This window comes from Schistocerca cancellata, chromosome 8 (assembly GCF_023864275.1).
Source record: "Schistocerca cancellata isolate TAMUIC-IGC-003103 chromosome 8, iqSchCanc2.1, whole genome shotgun sequence".
Lineage (NCBI taxonomy): Eukaryota > Metazoa > Arthropoda > Insecta > Orthoptera > Acrididae > Schistocerca > Schistocerca cancellata.
In genome coordinates, this window is record NC_064633.1 from 109,771,489 (window position 1) to 109,794,556 (window position 23,068).

The 23,068-nt window shown below is 38.7% G+C and overlaps 1 protein-coding gene across 1 annotated transcript in view; it reads left to right on the forward strand.

Moving 5' to 3' along the window:
* The window catches only part of LOC126094930 (modular serine protease-like), a 327,160-nt gene that overhangs the window by 108,604 nt on the left and 195,488 nt on the right, over positions 1-23,068 (forward strand). The window contains exon 2 of the mRNA XM_049909577.1: positions 21,455-21,512. Within this exon, the coding sequence (XP_049765534.1) occupies positions 21,455-21,512 (58 nt within the window). The remainder of the gene's footprint in view (positions 1-21,454; positions 21,513-23,068) is intronic.

Here is a 23,068-nt window from a genome sequence, read left to right on the forward strand (position 1 = left end):
CCCGGTGCAGTGCTAAACGTACCGTCATTTATCTACAGGTTCGGACATTCGGCCTTGTAAACTGATACTGGAGAAAACTTCGATATTTTAGTCTCTCTATGCCTAGTCAAGTCTCGATCTGACTCACAAGCTTTGTTTGGTTAACAATGGGTTGAAATTCAGATCACGGACAAAAACTCGTCATGTAATTTAATGGGTGTGGTAAGACTTATTTTAATGAAGTTTAATTCACAAGCGTTAGGGGCCGTCTCATATCTAACAACGTGTATTTGTTGTATTGCAGTATTAGTTTAAATCTGAACGGAATGCCATAATGAACAGTGTTCTGCAGGGGTTTCTTGTGGTAACCATTGTGTATAGTCAAACGACTGTACCCTACAGGGTATGGGCGTTTAGAGGCTCTGCGACACAGCTACATTATGTTGGTTGCATTCAGCAGTCTCCCACTTTTTTTTTGCTGTCAAGTGTACATCCCAAAGTTAAATTTACGATAGAGATGGGGAAGGATGGCAAGCTACTGTTGCATGTTTTGTTGAGCGGAAGGCAGGAGGCCGGCACGATCATTCAGCGTACAAGAAATCGACAAACAATGATCGATACTCGAACGGTGATCGTTTTTGCAATCCTGTGCACAAGAAAGCGATCCTGAACACGTTAATACACAGTGCAAACGTTATAAGGTCTGAGTTGCAGTACCTAAGATACGTGTTCAGAGAGCATTATTATAGCAAGAGAGACATTGCAAAAGTTTTCAGGTGCCACCGAAAGTGGACATCTTGCGAATCGGCAAGTCAGCTGCTTCCCTGCCAAACTGTGGAGCAACGAGCAGCAAGTTAGGACGTGTGCTGCAGAAAAATGAACTGAGACCAGTGTTCCGGCCCACTCCTAAGATATGAGATATGCTGCGCCCTGCTAAAGGCGACATAGCTCTTCGTCTGTTCGGTATGTATAGTGTCCCTTGAAAATGCGGCAGCATCTATATAGGTCGGACAATTCGCATAGTTGCAGAGCCTTATACCGAGCACAAGCGACAAATTAAACAGAGGGAGATTGACAGATCGGCCATAGCTGAGCATTGCCTGGAAAACGGACACAACATACAGCTTAAAAATGCAAGAGTTTTTGCTCATGCGCCAACATACTGGGGACTCAGTTATAAAAGAGGCGGCTGAGATCAGAATGAACAGCAACAATTGTAAGAGAGACCAGGAGTACACACTTAGTAGGACGTGGGGGCGGGCTTTGGGTATCGAAAGGAAGCAACGGCGGATGCTTAACGCTTGTAGTGAGGCGGGAACGGCAGTTTCAAACGTGGCGTCGGCCTGTCGCATAATCTGACGTCACTCGGTCGCTCGCTCTTTCAACTCAGCCGACAAACTATACGTTTCTACACCTGTTAATTCGTAACTAGGTGTGTACGTCCAAATTCAGAATTGCATATTTTACTGGAATCTGCTATTATGGAGTCTTACTGTAATTAGTCCTACAATGATTGGCAGTCCATAGGCATACTTATAATTTGTTACTGCTGTGCTGGAATGCAATAAAATTAAAATCTTGCCAAAATGAGTGTCAGTTGCATAAGACACAACTTCTTGTATGAAATGAGGACTGTTTCGCAGAAGAGACTAAATGCTATAAACAACCCGTTATACCATTTGTACCAGGAATTGATCATAAACTAAATTTTGTTGTAGTACTGTTAGTAAGGCTTCATAACAGATTCCAGTAGAAGATGCAATTCTCCTTCGTACGTACATGCCCAGTTGCGAGTTAATAGGTTTAGAAATGCATTTTGTCTGTTGAATTGAGTGAGTGAGCGAGTTCAGTCCTACGTTTGTGACGTACGCGCCGCAGCCAGTCTGCGCTAGGCCTTAGCTGCTATGAGCTGCCCAACTCGCCTTCCGCACACGAGTCGTTTTGGCCCGCTCTGATTGGTGCCAGAGGCTGCAGTTCTGACTAGATAAGCGGAAAACCGTGCCAGCTCCGGCAGCCAGCAGTTACTCCTGACGACGATGGCGCAGATAGCCATCGAAAGCTCGAGAATTTTATTCGAACTGACGTGGCTTGAAAACAGATTTTATTCGGATCATGTGATTGTATTGTACAGGAGACATCAAGTTTTGGCTTATGATGTACATAGTTACATCATTTTCTAACACTGATTTACCCACGTAAGTTTATGTCAAACACACTAATATTATTAAATGTTTTTCTCATTATTTACCAGCACACAGTGTCTAAATTTTCCAGGAATTATTTTATACATACAGTATTGTACACAACACTATAATATTAAATCATTAAACTGTTCTAATGATCATCTCGTCATTCATAAATTCCTCAATTGAGTAGTAGCGGTTTTCCACCAGGAGATCGTATATTCTCTCCACTGAACCTGTCTCCATGCTCAGGACATCTCTACCCTCGAGTTTATTGTAGCCTTTCATTCCCATGTGCTTGGGTGTCTGTTGCGGAGTTTTAAATGATGTGTTGGACACAGGAGATTTTTGTGTTCAGTGTTGTAAATATGTTTGAAATAGTTTTCTTCTGTTAACTAAGATTACTGAGTAAAAAGATGATTTCAAATATATGCAATGCAGGGATAAGTATTTTTTTTTCGTGGTTGTTGAAGTTTTTTTGCTATAGACTTCAAATCCCTTCAGTGCAATGCATAATAATATTGGCAAAATATCATTATATTGTTGCAAACATAGAAATATATTAAGTTTGCTGGATCTCTTCCAGTATTTCAGCTTTGCATTTATCTCTATTTTGCATGCTGTCATCATACCGATTAACTTCCTTAATGCCCCATAATCCCTCAGGATCTCGTATAGGCCTAGTCTGTGGAGAGCATCAGGGATTTGGGGGAAATCGCCAGTTTTGACAACTTGGCTTCCTTTAAATGCCAATATTTCTCCCACATCTGCCTCATAGTAAACACATTAGTTGAATTTGATTTGATGATGTGAGCAACAATTGGAAAGTTAAAATATAGAGAGACTCCAGGTAACCTCTGCCCTTTACTGCACTGTGGACATAAATGTAGATGTAGAATGAAAGAATGAGTGCAGAGCTGATAAAAGCAGGGAGAAAAAGGCTGCAGAGACCATTACCTATTCTCATTAAGTCAGTATGAATGCAACAGGATACCCATAAAAATTAAAAATGACCTACTGTTGAAGCAAATAGCCAAAGGGACTGTAACAATGATAAAGTAATGTTGTTGCTGAATGTGGCTGAAATGTGTTGTTAATCCTGGTAAAAAAACAAAACATACAGCTTTTGAACATTTTCACAGAAATGGGGGAAGACATTTTTGAATTGAACTTAACTGAAGAGTGGGCTATGATAAAACTGTAGATTTGAGACAAGTGTGAAACGTGTTTGTGCAGAATGTTATAGTAGATATATAAGGGACGTTCAGAAAGAAATGAAATGGAGTCTGGAATGCACAAACCAATGACAGGAGGGTAATATTGTGGCTTGTGTACTGAGGTGTGCTTCCGACCAGAGTGTGCAAGTTCACAGCCCGTCACTAGAGGGCACGGGTGCATGTCACGTGACTATACAGAGCTAGCAACAGCATGCATCAATCGTCCAATGCTGCCAGTCGCATTGCAAACAGTGACATGGAGGTGTCAAAAGAAGAGCAAGGAGGCGTTGTTCGTTTTCTGATAGTGGCAGGAGTAGGAGGAACAGACATTCATTGATGAATTCACAAGTGTACGGTGAACGTTGCATGTACAGGGTACAAGTGCTTCAGGGAAGGACGGGTGTTGTTAGCCAATGATGCATGGTCTGGAGCACTACACTGCATTACCGATGACATCATTCAGCTGGTGGATGCACTCATTACCCAGGACCATCGAGTGAAAGTGAAAGCTATAGCCGACATGGTCAGATTGAGCATTGGAAGTGTTCACATGATCACAAGGAACAACTGCACATGCACAAAGTGTGTGCACAATGGGTGTCCCACAGTCTTCAACCACACCAGGAAGCATGTCTAATGGTCCACTGTCTTGCACATCTGCAGTGCTATGCTCAGGAAGGGAATGCGTTCCTGGCACGAGTAGTGGCTGGAGATGAGTCATGGTGTCATCACTTCGAACCAGAATCAAAACGACAAAGTCTCCAGTGGAAGCATCCAGGGGCACCACCACCATAAAAAGCCAAGGCCATACACATGAGTGCAGGAAAGTTTATACTGATGTTCTTCTTTGACCAAGATGGACCCCGTCTGATTCACTTACTGCAGCACAGGACAATGGTGAATGCCCAACATTACTCACAAATCTAGACTACCCTTTGCCAAGTGATCAAACCAATACCATATCTCATGGCTCATACCCGTGTAATAGACCTAGATGCAAGACCTGTCCCATACATCCTTCCACTACCACCTACTCCCGTCCGTTCACTAACATCACCTATCACATCAAAGGTTGGGCTACCTGTGAAACCAGTAATGTAATCTACAAGCTTAGCTGTAACCACTGTGCTAAATTATATGTAGGCATGACAACCAACAAGCTGTCTGTCCGCATGAATGGCCACTGACAAACTATGGCCAAGAAACAAGTGGACCACCCTGTGGACGAACACACTGCCAACATGATATTCTTCATTTCAATGACTGCTTCACAGCCTGTGCCATATGGATCCTTCCCACCAACACCAGCTTTTCTGAATTGCACAGGTGGGAACCTTCCCTTCAATACATTCTACATTCCTGTAAACATCTTGGCCTCAACCTTTGTTAGTCAGTGGCATTCCTCTTGGCTGCTCTGATATCTGATATATACACCCTTCTCATTGTTGTGTAAGCTTCCTTCTGAGCTTGATCCTGTTTGCTATTTGTCATAGTGCACCGACATTTCTTCCCTAAGTTTGTACAGCTGTAGCATGTACCAGTTTCTCAGTTCTTGCAGTTTATTACTCTGGTCCTGCTTTGGATGTTTTGTGTGATATTTGGGATAACATGAGTTGAGGTTTTCTACTAATAATTCTAAAAATTTCTGGGTTGAATCATTGGCAGACATGTCATAAGTAAGTACTGTATCAGAGTTGATGTGATTGAGATAAGTTTTTAACTGATTCAGTTTATGTTCATTGATTGGCTGTTTGTTGTTTAGAGGGTGCCTAAGCCACAGCCTTGCATGATCGGATATCCTGAGATTTACAGTACCAAATTCAGTTTTATTTTTGTGAAAGTTGCTTATTGTATTATCTAAGCAAGTACAGAGCCTGGTGATCTAAGCAAGTATATAAACATACGGCATTGTGGACCGGGAGTCCCCCATTAGGGGAAGTTTGGCCATTGAGGGCAAGTACTTACTGCATTCGATGTCACGTTGAGCGACTTGTGCATCGGAAATGGGGATGAAATGTAGATGAGGACAACACAACACCCAGTCCCTGAGCGGAGAAAATCTCCTGCCCCAGTCGGGAATCGAACCTGGGCCCCTTGGCATGGCATTTCGCGTGTTGACCATTCAGCTAATGGGGGCGGACTACGTTAATATCACCAAATATTAGAACTAAGCAATTTTTGTATTTTAAAAACATTATCATCAATTTTTTGAGATTTTCTGGAAATAATTCTATGTTATTACTAGGATAAGTAAAACACAGGTAGTTAACTTTAGCCTCAAAGAGGTTCCTAGCCATCATGAATTAGAAACTGTTAAATTTTTGGGTGTTCTTTTTGACATAAATCGTCCTGGGAAGCACACATTAAAAATATATCTGCTAGACTTTCAAGAGTTATTTAGTTAATTAGAAATTAACTGTGTAAGGTCAACATATTTTGCTTTTTTCCAAAGTATCACATCGTATGGAATTTTGTTGTGGGGTAGTAGTTGTTATGTAAATGACATTTTACTCTTGCAGAAGAAAGTAATAAAAATAACTGATTCCAATAAAACAGAAGATTTAAATCTTTGTTCCTTAAATGAGAATGTCTGACAGTAGTAAACTATAATCTTTTATTGTATTTCAGAAACAACAGTTCTAATTTTGTATTGAGAAGTGGTGTACAAAGTTATAACACTACAAATAGAACATGTGTAAACATGCCATATCACAGATAATCTAAATTACATTACTCCTACCTAATCCGTGGACTAAGGTTGTTTAAGAGCCTAAGAGTAGATTTTAAAGAATTGCCTGTAAATACAGGGCTATTACAAATGATTGAAGCGATTTTATAAATTCACTGTAGCTCCATTCATTGACATATGGTCATGACACACTACAGATACGTAGAAAAACTCATCAAGTTTTGTTCGGCTCAAGCCGCACTTCAGGTTTCTGCCATCAGAGCACTCGAGAGCGCAGTGAGACAAAATGGCGACAGGAGCCGAGAAAGCGTATGTCGTGCTTGAAATGCACTCACATCAGTCAGTCATAACAGTGCAACGACACTTCAGGACGAAGTTCAACAAAGATCCACCAACTGCCAACTCCATTCGGCGATGGTACGTGCAGTTTAAAGCTTCTGGATGCCTCTGTAAGGGGAAATCAACGGGTCGGCCTGCAGTGAGCGAAGAAACGGTTGAACGCATGCGGGCAAGTTTCATGCGTAGCCCGCGGAAAATTGGCTCATGCCACAACTGGAGACCGACAGCGCCGACTTCATCTTTCAACAGGATGGTGCTCCACCGCACTTCCATCATGATGTTGGGCATTTCTTAAACAGGAGACTGGAAAACTGATGGATCGGTCGTGGTGGAGATCATGATCAGCAATTCATGTCATGGCCTCCACGCTCTCCCTACTTAAACCCATGCGATTTCTTTCTGTGGCGTTATGTGAAAGGTTCAGTGTTTAAACCTCCTCTACCAGGAAACGTGCCAGAACTGCGAGCTCGCATCAACGATGCTTTCAAACTCATTGATGGGGACATGCTGCGCCGAGTGTGGGAGGAACTTGATTATCGGCTTGATGTCTGCCAAATCACTAAAGGGGCACATATCGAACATTTGTGAATGCCTAAAAAAACTTTTTGAGTTTTTGTATGTGTGTGCAAAGCATTTTGAAAATATCTCAAATAATAAAGTTATTGTAGAGCTGTGAAATTGCTTCAATCATTTGTAATAACCCTGTATTTTTAAAGCTAAATTGTATAAGCAACTAGTAAACAGTCTTTTTTTACACAGTCAACAAATTTTCTGAGAATAAAAAATACTGCTTTCTATCATGTAGTTTCTAGTTTTACCTATTTCATGTAAACTAAATTATATTGCTATAATAATTATTGTAGAAATGTACACTTTTGACTTTGTCTATTGCTGTAAGAGCTGGAACAATAAAATTTTATTATTATTATATCTTGTATAATTTTTCAGCCACATTGCTGCTCATTAGTTTGCCTTGCTTTTTAAATGTGGAGAGTGTCAGTTAATATTTTGCTAAACATCGTATTGAACTGCAAACTATCTTTGTCCCAACATTTCTTACATGAAAACTGTTCAGTATCTATGAATCCCTCTCTTAACTTATTATACTGCTCCCTAATATTAGATTATAGCCCCTATAGCAGGGGCAGCCAAGATTTCTGCTCACAGGCTGAGGCCAGGCAAAAGTTGTTTCACATCTCTCCCACCACCATGCCATGCTGTCTAAGCACAAGGAGAGGGAAAAGGGGAAAACTGCAAATGCACCATATTTAAATGGCAGTGCAGTCACAGTGCATGCTACTTCATTTTATATTTCACATTTCTGAACAACATACGTCACAAACAAAACAAATTTTCAATATTATTTAATTATTTTTGGCATGTTGAAGAGACAGTTTTTACCTGGCATAAACTGTTGGCATACAGATAGATGCAGATGGTTTCAGAGTTTTGCACTCAAGCTGCCATATAATCGTAGCTCTTTTAGTTTCATAATCTCAAAAAGGCTCTTCACAAATGTCAATTAAAATATTGTAGCACTTTTGCAACCTCATTTTGGAGACTTGGAAGCTCTTCCTGAGGAAAGCAATGTAGACTTCCTGGATAGATTTAATATAAAAAGATTTGTCATTGAAACAGGAATTACCTTGCAGGTCAGTCAGTTACATCTGCTCATGCGCAGGTGTGCTTTCAACTCAAATGCAAATGGTCTTGAAAACAGGTTGGAAACACGTGTAAGATTTACAGTGTCCTCAAAATCTTTATAAAACTATCCTCATAGTTCTTTCAAGGCCACAATGAATTCTTCAAACATCATGTTTTTTTTCATGTCAGTGATATTAGGGAACTGGATTGCCTTTGTCAGAATGTGTCCCTCCTATAACATGATTTTCTTTTTAAATGCATCCTCATCAAATCATAAAGAAGTTATGTACCTTGCAATGTCTCATTGTGGGCAATGTGCAGTCAAGTCCACCTAAAATGTGAAGTCTGCACTTCATTCAGGATGTTTTAATTTTCATTCCTGACTCCTATTACCTTCATAAATTAAAAAAATTTGAGTTTTAAATTGAAACATCATTCCAAGCATGCCTCTTGGCTTAACAAATGTACTTGGCAGTAATATATGAAGTCTCCATACTCTTCGTTTGGTTCCATTGAAAACTGTGCAACTGACAATGGAATAATGTGTGCAACTTCATAAATTTTACTATATGTATCATCAATTTCTTCATGTGCTCCAGGCCTGCAAATACAGCACAAAAGTGCTTTCTGATGTATGGAACAATGAATCTTCTCCATCTATTGTTATAATTTTTTGCTCTTCCACTGTCAACTAAATCTTTAAATCCCTTCTGCTTTGTACTGTAATGTTGTCCCATAGCAAACTTGCAGTACTTGTTGCTTATGCAACTTGATAATTCTCATCCCTTTCTTCTGGTATTCCACTTCGTTTTTAAGAATTGCAACAATAAGTCACTAGACTGCATTTTTATGTGCAGACAGTCACTGGACCCATGAATGTCTTTCACACCATTAACAAACAGCAAAGGGTAAACAGCACTGACAGCACAACTGTCCCAAACTCAAAGTTATGCTGACCAAAAAATGCCACACAGTAATGCTAAATGAAATGTTGCACTGTTCCAGCTACATCCGAGAAGGACCAAGCAAAGCCTAAAGACAGGCCACAGCTTGTCCCGTCAGTGGCCCACACATGCAGCATGCATGAATTTTGGCACACCCTGGCTTGCCCTGCACTAGATAATCGGGCCTGGCGACTTAATGGTATAGCATGTGCATGGAAACTGAGAGCTCATGAAACTAGACTCCAGTTGGGCCACACAAAATTTTCAGTCTGCCATAATCTAGCCTTCACCTCTCAATGATGTGTGGACTCACCAGGAATGTCATGTGGCTTGGAATCCACGTTAAACTATAGTTCCTCTTTCTCAGTTTGAATAACTGGGATAGATAAGGGACATAAGAGTTGCCAAATGAGCTGCATACAATTATTATACATCTTCTTACACCTTGGCAGTAACAGACATTCTGTATATTGTGCCACTAATTACGAGGGCGGTTCAGAAAGTAACCTCCGATCGGTCACAGTGCGGGTTGTGGGGGGAGTAGCGACGCCATCTGTGCGTTCACGCACTCAACAGGTCAGTCAGCATCAAGCCGTGGTCGAGTGAATGTCGTATCTGCGCTAGTTTAGTTTTTGTGGCAGTTTGAAATGTGTGCTGCAATAGAAAACCCCGCCAAATGTGAAGTGCGTGCTGTCATAAGGTTTTTTACAGCCAAAGGATATTCTGCAGCATCTATTCATCGTGAGCTTTGTGCCGTGTACGGACCTAGAGTTATGAGTGAAGGAGTTGTCCGTGAATGGGTACGTTTATTTAAAAGTGGACGAGAAAACGTTCATGATGAAGAGAGGAGTGGTAGACCATCATTGGTGACTGACGAACTCGTTCAGACAGTTGATGCAAAAGTTCGTGAAAATCGACGTTTCTCAATGTCGGAGTTGTCTACTGGTTTTCCACAGATTTCTAAGACTCTCTTGTACGAGATAGTGACAGCAAGATTGGGTTACCGTAAGTTCTTTGCACGATGGGTGCCCAAAATTCTTACCGACCACCACAAAACTCAAAGAATGGCCTCTGCATTAGACTTTCTGTCACGTTATGAGGACGAAGGAGAACCATTGTTAAACAGAATCGTGACCGGTGACGAAACCTGGATTAAGTACGTGAACCCTGAGACAAAAGAACAATCAAAGATGTGGGCACATTCAAATTCGCCTACCAAACCAAGAAAAGCCTCGCAAGATTTTTCTGCCAGAAAACTGATGGCAACGGTGTTTTGGGATGCCAAAGGGGTGTTGTTGGTTGAATTCATGGAACGTGGTACGACCATTAATCAAGACGTGTACTGTGAAACAATAAAAAAGTTACGACGGGCTATACAGAACAAACGCCGTGGTATGCTGACTTCCGGTATCGTTTTTTTTGCACGATAACGCCCGTCCTCACTCTGCTCTGCCCTTCTTGAGTCCTTCAAGTGGGACGTTATCAACCATCCACCTTACAGCCCAGACCTGGCGCCAAGTGATTATCACCTCTTCATGCATTTGAAGAAATGGCTCGGGTCACAGCGGTTTGATGACGACGAAGAGCTCAAAGATGCGGTAACAGGCTGGCTCCAGGCACAAGCGGGTGATTTTTATGCAGAAGGAATTTCAAAGATTGTGAAGAGATACGATAAGTGCCTCAATCGCTATGGAGACTATGTAGAAAAATAGTGCAAAGATGTAGTTGTAAGATGTATATATTAAAATATTTTTATTTAACTTGGTGTATTTTTTTAAATCAACCGGAGGTTACTTTCTGAACGGCCCTCGTACAAGTCTAAATGCAATGTATAAGTTTGTGTCGATATGAACAATATTTATTGTTTCACTGACAACTTTTCCCTCACTGTTGCTACAAAATAAATTTATTCTCACATATATAACTACACTTTTATAGTTCCTGCAATATTTGTCTGGAGATCCTTCATTTGGGTTTAGAATGTGAAACTAACAAGTATCACCGTCACTGACATACCTAAAGCTTTTGCAAAGACTGTGTCCAACATTGACCTTTAGTGAATTAAACCAGAGTTTACCCATAACTTCATTCATGCCATAAAAAGAAATGCTGTTAACCCCAATAAAGTCAATCCATTGGAAATAAAAAATCCCATAACAAACTAGGAACCATATCACCTGCAAGTAAAGCTGCATGGAAACACTAATGAATCGAAGCATCCTTTTTTTTTTTTTTGTTTTTTTTTAAAAAAAAAAACATTTGTAATGTAGATATTAAGATACTTATTTATGAGAAAGGTAACAAAGCAAAAACTGTAGGTATGTTAGTAGATTATACACATAATTATATGATACAATATTATTTTATTATTCTTTGTTTGTACCTAAGTTTGTGACTCTTTGGCCTTTCACTGTGACTTCAGGTCATAAGTTAATGTAATTTAACAAATAACAATAACATCTTTAAGTATTAATAAATTTGCTGTTATATGTCTAAATGCTAATTTACTTATAATTTCTTCAGAATCTAGTTGCACTGGAAAATCACGATGAACCCTCATTAGAATGAGACCAATAAGTCTTTAATTTCCCATTTTATTTCTGACTAGGTGAATATCTGGCATTGCCTGGGTATGTATTTATTACAGTCTTCTGTAAGCCCATCTCCTCCTACCCTTTACCCAAACCATTTGCTGCTCTCTCATCTCTCTCTGAGCATCTGCTCCACCCCCATTGGCACTGATAACCCTGTAGTTTAGTCCCTTTCTCTCCAAACCAACCAACCATCTCTTTTCTTTTCTTTTGTTTCCTGCATTGCTGCAAGTGTTGTTCATTTACCTTGTGCATTGCTTTGTTTAGTTTTACTGTCAATGAAATAACTTTCATTAGTATAAGTAGGGACATGATAAACTGGCTATTTTCCAAGGTGATCATCAGTTGGTATGCTTCAGCTGTGACATCTCTACTAGCAGTGACTTGAAGTGCCCCAAGTGTTGTGGTTACTGCAGGAAGCATTTCTAAAAATCTTTTCACAGCCATTCACATTTCAGTCCACTGTATCTCACAAAGGGCGATCAGCATTGAATGAGGTGAATTAATTTCATCCACAAATTTCTTTAGTAGGTAGACCAGAAGTGGAGATCGTCAGAAAGGTTTACTACACTATTTAAAATTCTGATAGAGTTCTGTATCATCATTATCTCACATGAATGCATTAAAAACTAAATTAAGAATATGCACCACATACTGTGTGAATCATACTCTTGTGAATTGTTCTGCTATTGCTGTTGTTTGCCTCTAACCAGCTGCTCATCGCTACAGTGCCATCAGAGCCTTGCACAGTCAGTTTGTCCAAATCCAACTCATGAGAGGTGGTTACAGTCTTCATTGACAATGACTGAGCTGAAACTTCTTATACATAGATAAAGTCAAGAAAATCATCACTAACAATTCATTTTCCAGATGAGCAGTCTTCATATGATAAGCATAACACTAGTTGTTTTTGCTGTAGTATGTATTAGGCTTTATTATCCTTTCCAAGCAAAAAATGGAATAATGCTCTAAAATTAGAATTATTATCGAAAAATTGTTAGAAACCAACCTCAAAGAAGATCAGTTTGGAATAAATGTAGGGACACCAGAGTCGACACTGACCCTACAACTTCTCTTAGAACATAGGTTAAGGAAGAGCAAACCTATGTTTATAGCATTTGTATACTTTGAGAAAGCTATTGACAGTGTTGACTGGAGGGTTCTGAAATTCTGTAAGTGGCAGGGGTAAAATACAGGGAGCAAAAGACTGTTTGCAACTTGTACAGAAACCATACAGCAGTTAGAAGAGTTGGGGTACAAGTTACGGAAGCACCGGTTGAGAAGGGAGTGAGGAAGTATTGTTGCCTATCACCAATATTACTCATTCTGCATATTGAGCAAGCAGTAAAGGAAACCAAAGAAAAATTTCGAGTAGGAACTAAAGTTGAGGGAGAAGAGATAAAAACTTTGAGGTTTATTGATAACATTGTAATTCTGTCAGACAGAAAAGGACTTGGAAGAGCCATTGAACAGAATGGACAGTGTTTTGCAAGGAGGAGATAAGATGAGCATTAACAAAAATAAAAGAAGAATAATGGAATATGGTCAAATTAAATCAGGTGATGCTGAGGGATTTAAATTAGAAATCGTGTACTTAAAGTAGTAGATGAGCTTTGTTATTTGGGCAGCAAAATAACTGATGGTGGCTGAAGTAGAGATGGTATAAAATGTAGACTGGAAATGGTAAAAGATGTGTGTCTGAAGAAGAGAAGTTTGTTAACATTGAATATAGATTTAAGAGTTAGGAAGTCTTCTGAAAGTATTTGGTATTTAGCAATGTGTGGAAATGAAATGTGGATGATAGAGTTCAGACAAGAAGACAATAGAAGCTTTTGAAATGTAGAGCTACAGAGGAATGCTGAGGATTAGATGGGTTGATCACATAACTAATGAGGAGATAGTGAATAGAAATGGGAAGAAAAGAAATATGTGGCACTACCCAGCTAGAAGAAAGGATTGGTTGGTAGGACACATTCTATACATCAAGGGATCACCAGTTTAGTGATGGAGGGAAATGTAGGGGGAAAAATTGTAGAGGGAGACAAGAGATTAATGCAGTAAGCAGATTCAGAATGATGTGGTTGCAGTAGTTGTTCAGATATGAAGAGGCTTGCACAGGATAGAGTACTATGGAGAGCTGCATCAAACCAGTGGTGGAACAGAAGACCACAATGACAACAATAATATGTGCAGGTTCATTTATTCCAACTTCTACAGAATCCCAGCATTCTCTTCGGACTATTTCTTGTCTTCCACACAGAGGAATTGTTTTCACAATAGTTATTAATCTTTTCTGTTCCTTGCAGTGACTTTACTATTTTCTACATTTATCATTTCTGTAACATCCAGTGCCTCACCCTCCACAAACTTTTCAAAATTTGCTGCCTGCTTGACAGCTGATTTTTGATATTTCTTATTGCATTCGAATCAAAGCTCTCTGAAGCTCTCTTCAATTTAGTAAATGGTTTACTAACAAAGCCTCCAAGGACTTGAAGACAACAACCACTGTGCATTTTTAAAAGTAAATACCTACTTAGCAAAATGCTCCCTGCATGATGTTTTAGTATGCAAGCCATAAGTGTCTGGTAGTCAAATGATTCTGAAAAGAAAGCTGCTTCTTGCCAGTGATTGTAAACTTGAAAGTGTTTGGTGGGGTCCAAAGTTCTTTTAATGCTCTCAGTTTTTCCTCACCATTGGTTCAAGGATGACTGACATCTCCCCCAGTATCATAATATATGAAAATAGCTGGAGACAAATCACCACGGCTGTAAAAGGAAGAAAATAATTAAGATTAAACACTGAAATGACGACAACAGGTGTACATTTTCAGTGGTATACAATTACCTATAGCGATGGGTTGATAAATCATAGTCTGTTACTTTGTCACAGTGTTCTCTCATGGATATTTGTGAGACACACTTTCTGAAATATAGGGATGATTGATAAATCAGTCTATTACATTGGCACAGCATTCTCCCATGGATATGTCTGAGACACACTTTCTGGAATATCTGTGATTGTTTCACAGAATAATGCATAACTATTATGGGGTGGCATGTGTCGAAAATAATGCCTGTGACAAATTGTAAATTCAACAGTCATACAGGTTCTCTATTAACCACCAGCATTAGCGCAGTTTTGGTGTCATTGGAGGGTCACCCAAAATAATCTCCTACAACTGATAATGCAAACAGATGTATAGCTTTTCTTAAAGAAGTAATGGTGGCAATACTGCAACAAATGTACTATATGGCATGTTTGTATAATTTGTATTCATTTTTTAAATTAAGGCTCAAAATATTCTGTTTTAAAAGAGTGTTACGAATTGTTAGAAATTCCATCTCCAACACAGAGGAAGTCTGCTTTCTTTCTTATGGAGAAGTATTTTGGTAAGGTTTTATGAAAGGGCAAGTTGAAAACTTTAATAACATTGAGTTAAAAATTTTTGAATATCTGCACTTTATGCAGTGTGAATTCAATCAAAATCAAACTTTTGTACTGTTTACATAAAATATATTTTAATTTTTGTAGCTTTTTTGTGGCAAACCTGTAATTTCCTATACCTAAAAACATGCATTTAGAGAGAATATACTTGGAGAACAGATGGGAAATCCATAGGATTTTCTTCTATGTTGCTTAAGATTGATTGTTGCTATCTACAATCAATATGGCTGATATATAGTCTAACATTTCTTGAGGCCTGAGTCCCATAATACTGCTTGGAACTTGTAATCTCCTCCTCCCACAATTTGTTGTTGTCGCTGTCTTTATGGTTAACTCTTGTAATAAGTTACAAAAGGAGTAAGATTTACAATAAACTTTGTACTTATCTTCATTTCTCATAGTTGGCTTCAGTTCTTCACGTCTAGGGCCTGATTCTTGGAGCTGAAAGTTTCATATTTTAGGATCTCATGGTTGCAATTGACATAATTAACTTTGAAGAATTGCTTACACTGTATTTTTTTTGTTTTCACAAATATTTTATTCTCTCACATTTTTCTATATCACACTGTCTTTTGAATTTTCACATTAACAAAGCTAAAATTATATTGTTCCTGCAAAATATAAAAACACATCCGATCACATCGGAGGCATGCCCACTACTACTTCATTCTGCGGTAGTAATGACGTTCCAAAGGGTTTACAAATTTTATTGACAAATGAATTTCTATTAATTTATATTATTATTTTATAAATGAATCCAGAAAAAGACATAATAAATAGCATCAGATTGCATAATTAATAACAGAAATTTTAAGTGTACCAAATATTTCTTAACTTCAAATGTTTCTAAAAAAATAATTTTAACTGTACATACAGAACAAGAACAAATCAATCATAGGAACGAAAATAGAGTAATTAATTTTTATACATTTTAGTGAGTAATATAACACAGAGTGTACAAAATCATATGAAATTTTTTAGATAAACAGCTGAGATAATACTATCCTGTTCAAAATTCGAAAATATTTCCAGTATCGACCACTTCTGTTGAGGAAAAGTAATGCTACAGGAGGGTGCCCGTATACAACTTGTCAATAGAATTCAAAAGTCTTCATGATGAGAGCTAATGCTGCCAATGTATACTGCAGTAGCCATTATGCATTGAACTGCTTATTGTTTAATCTTGTGCAGTGGGCTTGATATAATTGTTGTCGTTGTTGTTGTTGTTGTCTTCAGTCCTGAGACTGGTTTGATGCAGCTCTCCATGCTACTCTGTCCTGTGCAAGCTTCTTCATCTCCCAGTACCTATTGCAACCTACATCCTTCTGAATCTGCTTAGTGTATTCATCTCTTGGTCTCCCTCTATGATTTTTATCCTCCACGCTGCCCTCCAATACTAAATTGGTGATCCCTTGATGCCTCAGAACATGTCCTACCAACCAATGCCTGCTTCTAGTCAGGTTGTGTCACAAACTCCTCTTCTCCCCAATTCTATTCAATACCTCGTCATTAGTTATGTGATCTACCCATCTAATCTTCAGCATTCTTCTGTAGCACCACATTTCGAAAGCTTCTATTCTCTTCTTGTCTAAACTATTTATCATCCACATTTCACTTCCATACATGGCTACACTCCATACAAATACTTTCAGGAACGACTTCCTGCCACTTTAATCTATACTCGATGTTATCAAATTTCTCTTCTTCAGAAACGCTCTCCTTGCCATTGCCAGCCTACATTTTTTATCCTCTCTACTTTGACCATCATCATTTATTTTGCTCTCCAAATAGCAGAACTCATTTACTACTTTAAGCGTTTCATTTCCTAATCTAATACCCTCAGCACCCCCTGATTTAATTTGACTACATTCCATTATCCTCCTTTCGCTTTTGTTGTTTTTCATCTTATATTCTCCTTTCAAGACACTGGCCATTCCATTCAGCTGCTCTTCCAGGTCCTTTGTTGTCTCTGACAGAATTACAATGTCATCAGTGAATCTCAAAGTTTTTATTTCTTCTCCATGGATTTTAATACCTACTCTGAATTTTTGTTTTGTTTCCTTTACTACTTGCTCAATATACAGATTAAATAACATTGGGGAGAGGCTACAACCCTGTATCACTCCCTTCCCAACCACTGCTTCCCTTTCATTTGCCTTGACTCTTATAACTGCCATCTGCTCTCTGTACAAATTGTAAATAGCCTTTCATTCCCTGTATTTGGCCCCTGCCACCTTCAGAATTTGAAAGAGAGTATTCCAGTCAGCATTGTAAAAGCTTTGTCTCAATCTACAAATGCTAGAAATGTATGTTTGCCTTTCCTTAATCTATTTTCTAAGTTAAGTCTTAGGGTTAGTTTTGCCTCACATGTTCCAACATTTCTACGGAGGTCTGCTTCTACCAGTTTTTTCATTTGCCTGTAAAGAGTTTGCATTAGTATTATGCAGCCGTGACTTATTAAACTGATAGTTTGGTAATTTTCGCATCTGTCAACACCTGATTTCTTTCGGATGGGAATTATTATATTCTTCTCAAGTCTGAGGGTATTTCGCCTGTCTCATACAGCTCACCAGATGATAGAGTTTTGTCAGGACTGGCTCTCCCAAGGCTGTCAGTAGTTCTAATGGAATGTTGTCTACTCCCGGGGCCTTGTTTTGACTTAGGTCTTTCAGTGCTCTGTCAAACTCTTCTCGCAGTATCATATCTCCCATTTCATCTTCATCTACATCCTCTTCCATTTCCATAATATTGTCCTCAAGTACATTGTCCTTGTATAGATCCTCTACATACTCCTTCCACCTTTCTGATTTCCCTTCTTTGCTTAGAACTGGGTTTCCATCTGAGCTCTTGATATTCATACAAGTGGTTCTCTTTTCTCCAAAGGTCTCTTTAATTTTCCTGTAGGCAGTATCTATCTTACCCCTAGTGAGACAAGCCTCTACATCCTTACAATTGTCCTCTAGCCATCCCTGCTTAGCCATTTTGCACTTTCTGTTGACCTCATTTTTGAGATGTTTATATTCCTTTTTGCCTGCTTCATTTACTGCAGTTTTATATTTTCTCTTTTCATCAGTTAAATTCAATATTTCTTCTGTTACCCAAGGATTTCTACTAGCCCCATTCTTCTTGCCTTCACTACTTCATCCCTCAAAGCTACCTATTCTTCTTCTACTGTATTTCTTTCCCTCATTTCTGTCAATTGTTCCCTTATGCTCTCCCTGAAACTCTGTACAGCCTCTGGTTTAGTCAGTTTATCCAGGTCCCATCTCCTTAAATTTCCACCTTTTTGCAATTTCTTCAGTTTTAATCTACAGTTCATAACCAATAGATTGTGGTCAGAGTCCACATCTGCCCCTGGAAATGTCTTACAATTTAAAACATGGTTCCTAAAACTCTGTCTTACCATTATATAATCTATCTAATACCTTCTAGTATGTCCAGGGTTCTTCCATGTATAGAACCTTCTTTTGATGATTCTTGAACCAAGTATTAGCTATGATTAAATTATGCTCTGTGCAGAATTCTACCAGGCGGCTTCCTACTGAATTTCTTACCCCCAATCCATATTCACCTACTACATTTCCTTCTCTACCTTATGTTTCTCCGTGCATCATTTTTATCACAGGAAGAGGTCAGAACATATCACTTGCTGCAAATTTTGTCAGCACTGAGTAAGGTCTTCCCTCATTCCCTGTTGCAACATTCCACATCCCAGGGCTCCAAAAGTGCTAACCCCTTCCCTCTTCACATACTGAACAGCTCATGTCTCAAGAAAAGTTGGGCTGACTATAACTTAAAATTGCTTTTAACACTGTTAGAGATACTTTTCAGCCAATAGACAGCCAGCATTTTGGTGCAGCACCTCTGGGATTGAAACTTTGTCTTCGGTGAAGACATAGCAAGAAATTACACATTGAGAGTCTGGAAAATAGGGTAACCATGTGCAGAAGCGGGAAGCTGCTGTCTGCCAAAAAACCCACTCACTTGACAGTCATTTACAAATTTACTTCTGTCCTCTTCATCCCATGGACTTAAGCAGTTTGAGGGGATTTCCTAGGTAGAAAATCCTCATGCAGTGAATTCTTTCACTGCTGTATGTTTGATATTTTGATCTCTCTAATGTCTTCACATGTGTTAACATGCTGGATTCATATTGAGGACAGTTAGGGTTCAGTAACTATCTGGCCATCTGTATTTGGGTTTTGTGTGGTTTCTGCATATTGCTCAAAGAAAATGCTGGGGTAATTCCTTTGAAAAGAAATGGACAATATCCATTCCTGTCAATCCTCAATCTCACAAGGTTCTCCCTCTTTAATGACCCCATTGTCAGTAGGACATTAAACACTAGTCTTCCTTCCTACCAATAACTTCAATGGGAATGTGATGTGTGTGTGTGTGTGTGTGTGTGTGTGTGTGTGTGTGTGTGTGTGTGTGTGTGTGTGTGTGTGGTACATGACACAGTTTTATGAGGAGAGTGAATGAAAAAGGACTGAGTGGCATTGAACATTTCTTTATTCATCATGTTTTATTTGGTTGAGTAGTGTAAGCTTTTTTCCTTGTATTCACTTTATCAGAATATTATATGACTTTAATCAAGCACATACTGATTAGAGGATAAATTTTTTTTTATTTTTTTTTCTTCCTTGTACACACGGTTGTAGTTACCACAGACAATTTCCTGTCAGCTTTTCTCCTCTTGTTGCCAATTCTAAAATCATACACAAATCATTGTATTGTACCAATTGATTCAAAGTTACAGACTTCAAACATCTGTTGAAGGAAACTGGAGTTGTAGTGTGGTTTGTTTGCCTTGGGCCTTTTGGTTGCCTACCGTATTTACTCGAATCTAAGCCGCACTTTTTTCCCGGTTTTTGTAATCCAAAAAACCGCCTGCGGCTTAGAATCGAGTGCAAAGCAAGCGGAAGTTCTGAAAAATGTTGGTAGGTGCCGCCACAACTAACTTCTGCCGTCGAATATATGTAGCGCTACACAAACATGCTTTGTGGGCACAAAGATAAATACTGGCGCCAAAACCTTTTTTTTTCTCGCTGCATTTTCATACATTGTCCAACGAAGTAAATACAAATTCCGTATTGTTCATCTTCGAATGTAGCAGAATTTCAATGTACTACGAAAATCCGACTGGCAAGACTGTTAGGGATGTTTGTCAATATGGCCAACTCTACGTTCCGAGTTTTTTCCTACCCGTGAGAAGAGATGGTTGCTAATAGGAACCTGATGAAATGTGAATCACATGCAGTATTCTCTTCACCATAAGAATAATACGAAAATAAACATTTTGCCATGTATTCTTTCGTGTTTGCTGCTATCTCATTTAAATCCTGTCTGCCTAATAAACTACGAAACTAGAGTGAGACAACAGCAAACGCGGAAGGAATATACGTATCGTGTCATGTTTATATTCGTATTATTCTTATGACTAATAATGATATAGTCAGAAATTAAGCACGGCAACTGACTAGATTTTAAATGTAAGATGACTAATTTCTGTGCAGAATTTGATGTACTAAAGAAGCGGCCGCAAAGATTTTCAAACGGAGAAAAATTTGCGCCTAACTCTCGTTCAGGACATGTTCTATCATACGCAGTCTATTATTTGGTTCTTGTTGATCATTATCAAAGAAAGCAGCAGTGTAAGTAACAACAAACTGCAGTCTATTGCCATTGTTTGGCTAATGAGACGATTCCTCTTTTATTAAAAAAAAAAAAAAAAAAAAAAAAAGAAGCGGCGGTAGCGCGCACAAAAGCAAGTCATGCCGCGAGCGGCGACAGGCCGTAAACACGCACTATCAGAATGCGACAAACAATGCATGACACAGTACAGTAATGCATTTTCAGCTTAGAGTGACGTAAACACCTATAACAAAGAAAACGGCACTTATCAGATCAAAGCAAAATAAGCAATCGATTCAAACCAGACGAAGCACGTGAAAAAGGAAGGGTACCCGTATAAATACGGACGGAGCGCCTGACGCATAGCAATGGCTACCTGGTAAAGCTTAACTGCTAAGCTTACGACTCGAACCAAACTACTGTAGCTGTATCGTCTTTCATTCGACCTAAATTGTGCCTCATATTACAATTGACCAATTTTGTTTCGATTTGGAGGTGCGGCCTAAAACTTTTCTCTCCCCTTCAATTTCGAGTCTCAAATTTCAGGTGCGTCTTAGATTCGGGAAATATTTTTTTCCTTAATTTCGAGTCTCATTTTTCAAGTGCGGCTTAGATTCGAGTGCGGCTTAGATTCGAGTAAATACGGTACATTTGTTTAAATGTACCAGTTTTCCCAGCAAGTAAGTTTGTGTATAAAATAACTTGCTCATGTTTCCATTTGTCATGCTATTAAAACTTTGTATGCTTTTGTATTGATTTTCCACTGAGAATGTTTCTCAATTTTTTACAGCTTACACACACGTGTCTGACGCGGCTGTAACACACGTAAAGAGAGCAACAAATTGTGGGTTAGTATTTTGATACAATAATTGATGTATCGTGTTTTTATATGAAATATGAACTTTAAATTTCCTCATTGGACTTTTTTAAACTATAGAGAGGAGACTGGAACTAAGAAACTGGTTTGGTTGCCCTGTAATATTTAGAATATGAATGTACTGGAAGTTGGAAGCATAATGATGGATATTTTGAGCATTGGTGCTAAAAAAAAAAAAAAAAAAAAAAATAGTTAAATGTGGACACCCTGGAATAACAGTGTGTGTAATTTAGATAGATTATGTACAAGGTGGCTTCTAAAAGTAGGTTACACTGTATTATGGCAGGCTAAATAACTTCTATTGAATGCTGCTGTACACTTCAAAATGATACAGATACATGACACAATTCTGCAACACAGTCACCTAGTTTCTGCAAACAGACTACCAGTCATTCAGTTCCTTGATGATAGAAATCTGCTCCTCACTGGCAAAGCTATTAGAGAAATACTATGTGATAACCCACATTGTCTGAAAATCTGCAATAGCTGTGAATCAGTTCCTTGATTATGTGTACGCCATTGTGTGTTGTCAATATTGATGGCCTTTCTTCCCAATCAGCATCACCTGTGTTGTGAAGCCTTGATGAAGTTGTTGGCACTGTTTCGCTTTGGGTAGTCATTATATTGTACAGCGTGCCCATGAAAGAATGTGCCAGTTATAAATTTTAATAGTAGCAACTGTAAGAGTTGTAGAGTTTTGGTTAAATGTCACAATTTATGAGTAACTCACAGTTTTAGATAAGCAAATGTACAAGTACTCATATTTTGTTCTCCTGCTAGCACCACCTACACAGAATGGGTACTCCTGAGTATAAAGTGTTTCGTGTTGTGCAGTTTACGGAAAGTGAATTTGTCATTTCAGTTCCGCATGCATTTCATTTAAAGTTTAATTGTGATTTCCAATGTGACAAAAACATCTACTGATGGTATAGTCAGTTTGAAATGACTGGATGTGTATGTAAAGAGAAGAACGTGGAATGACCAAGGAGTCTATCAGTCTCAAGAGGATGTTGACTATGTCAGAGCATTGTACCTTGGTAGTCCTAAGAAGTCTGTTTGGAAAGCGAGTCTTGAAGTTCAGCTGCCAAAGATGACAGTGTGGAAGGTTTTAACAGAACCTTTACATAAGTATATCTGAACTGGATACAGGTGTTACACACTTTAAAGCCAGATAACTATGGTGTATGTTACAAGAGCGTAAGTGGAATGTTGCAGGGGGGATGACTTCATTGATCATGTGGTGTTCAGTGATGAGGCAACTTTTCATCTAAGTGACAGGATAAATACCCATAATGTTAGTATGCATTTAAAGTTGGTTCTTGAAAGTTTGTTAATAGACTTTCTCAGGATAGTTTGTCTATCTTCAGGGGCCTTCCAGTTCAGTTCCTTCAGCATGTCAGACCAGCCAGGTGTCTGAGAGCAAAATACTTCACCCAATACTTGGGCTGTACTTGGACTTATGGTGATACTTTTACTGCAATGAAATCATTATTTTTTGCAAAAAACACTGAAGCAAATTTGGGAATT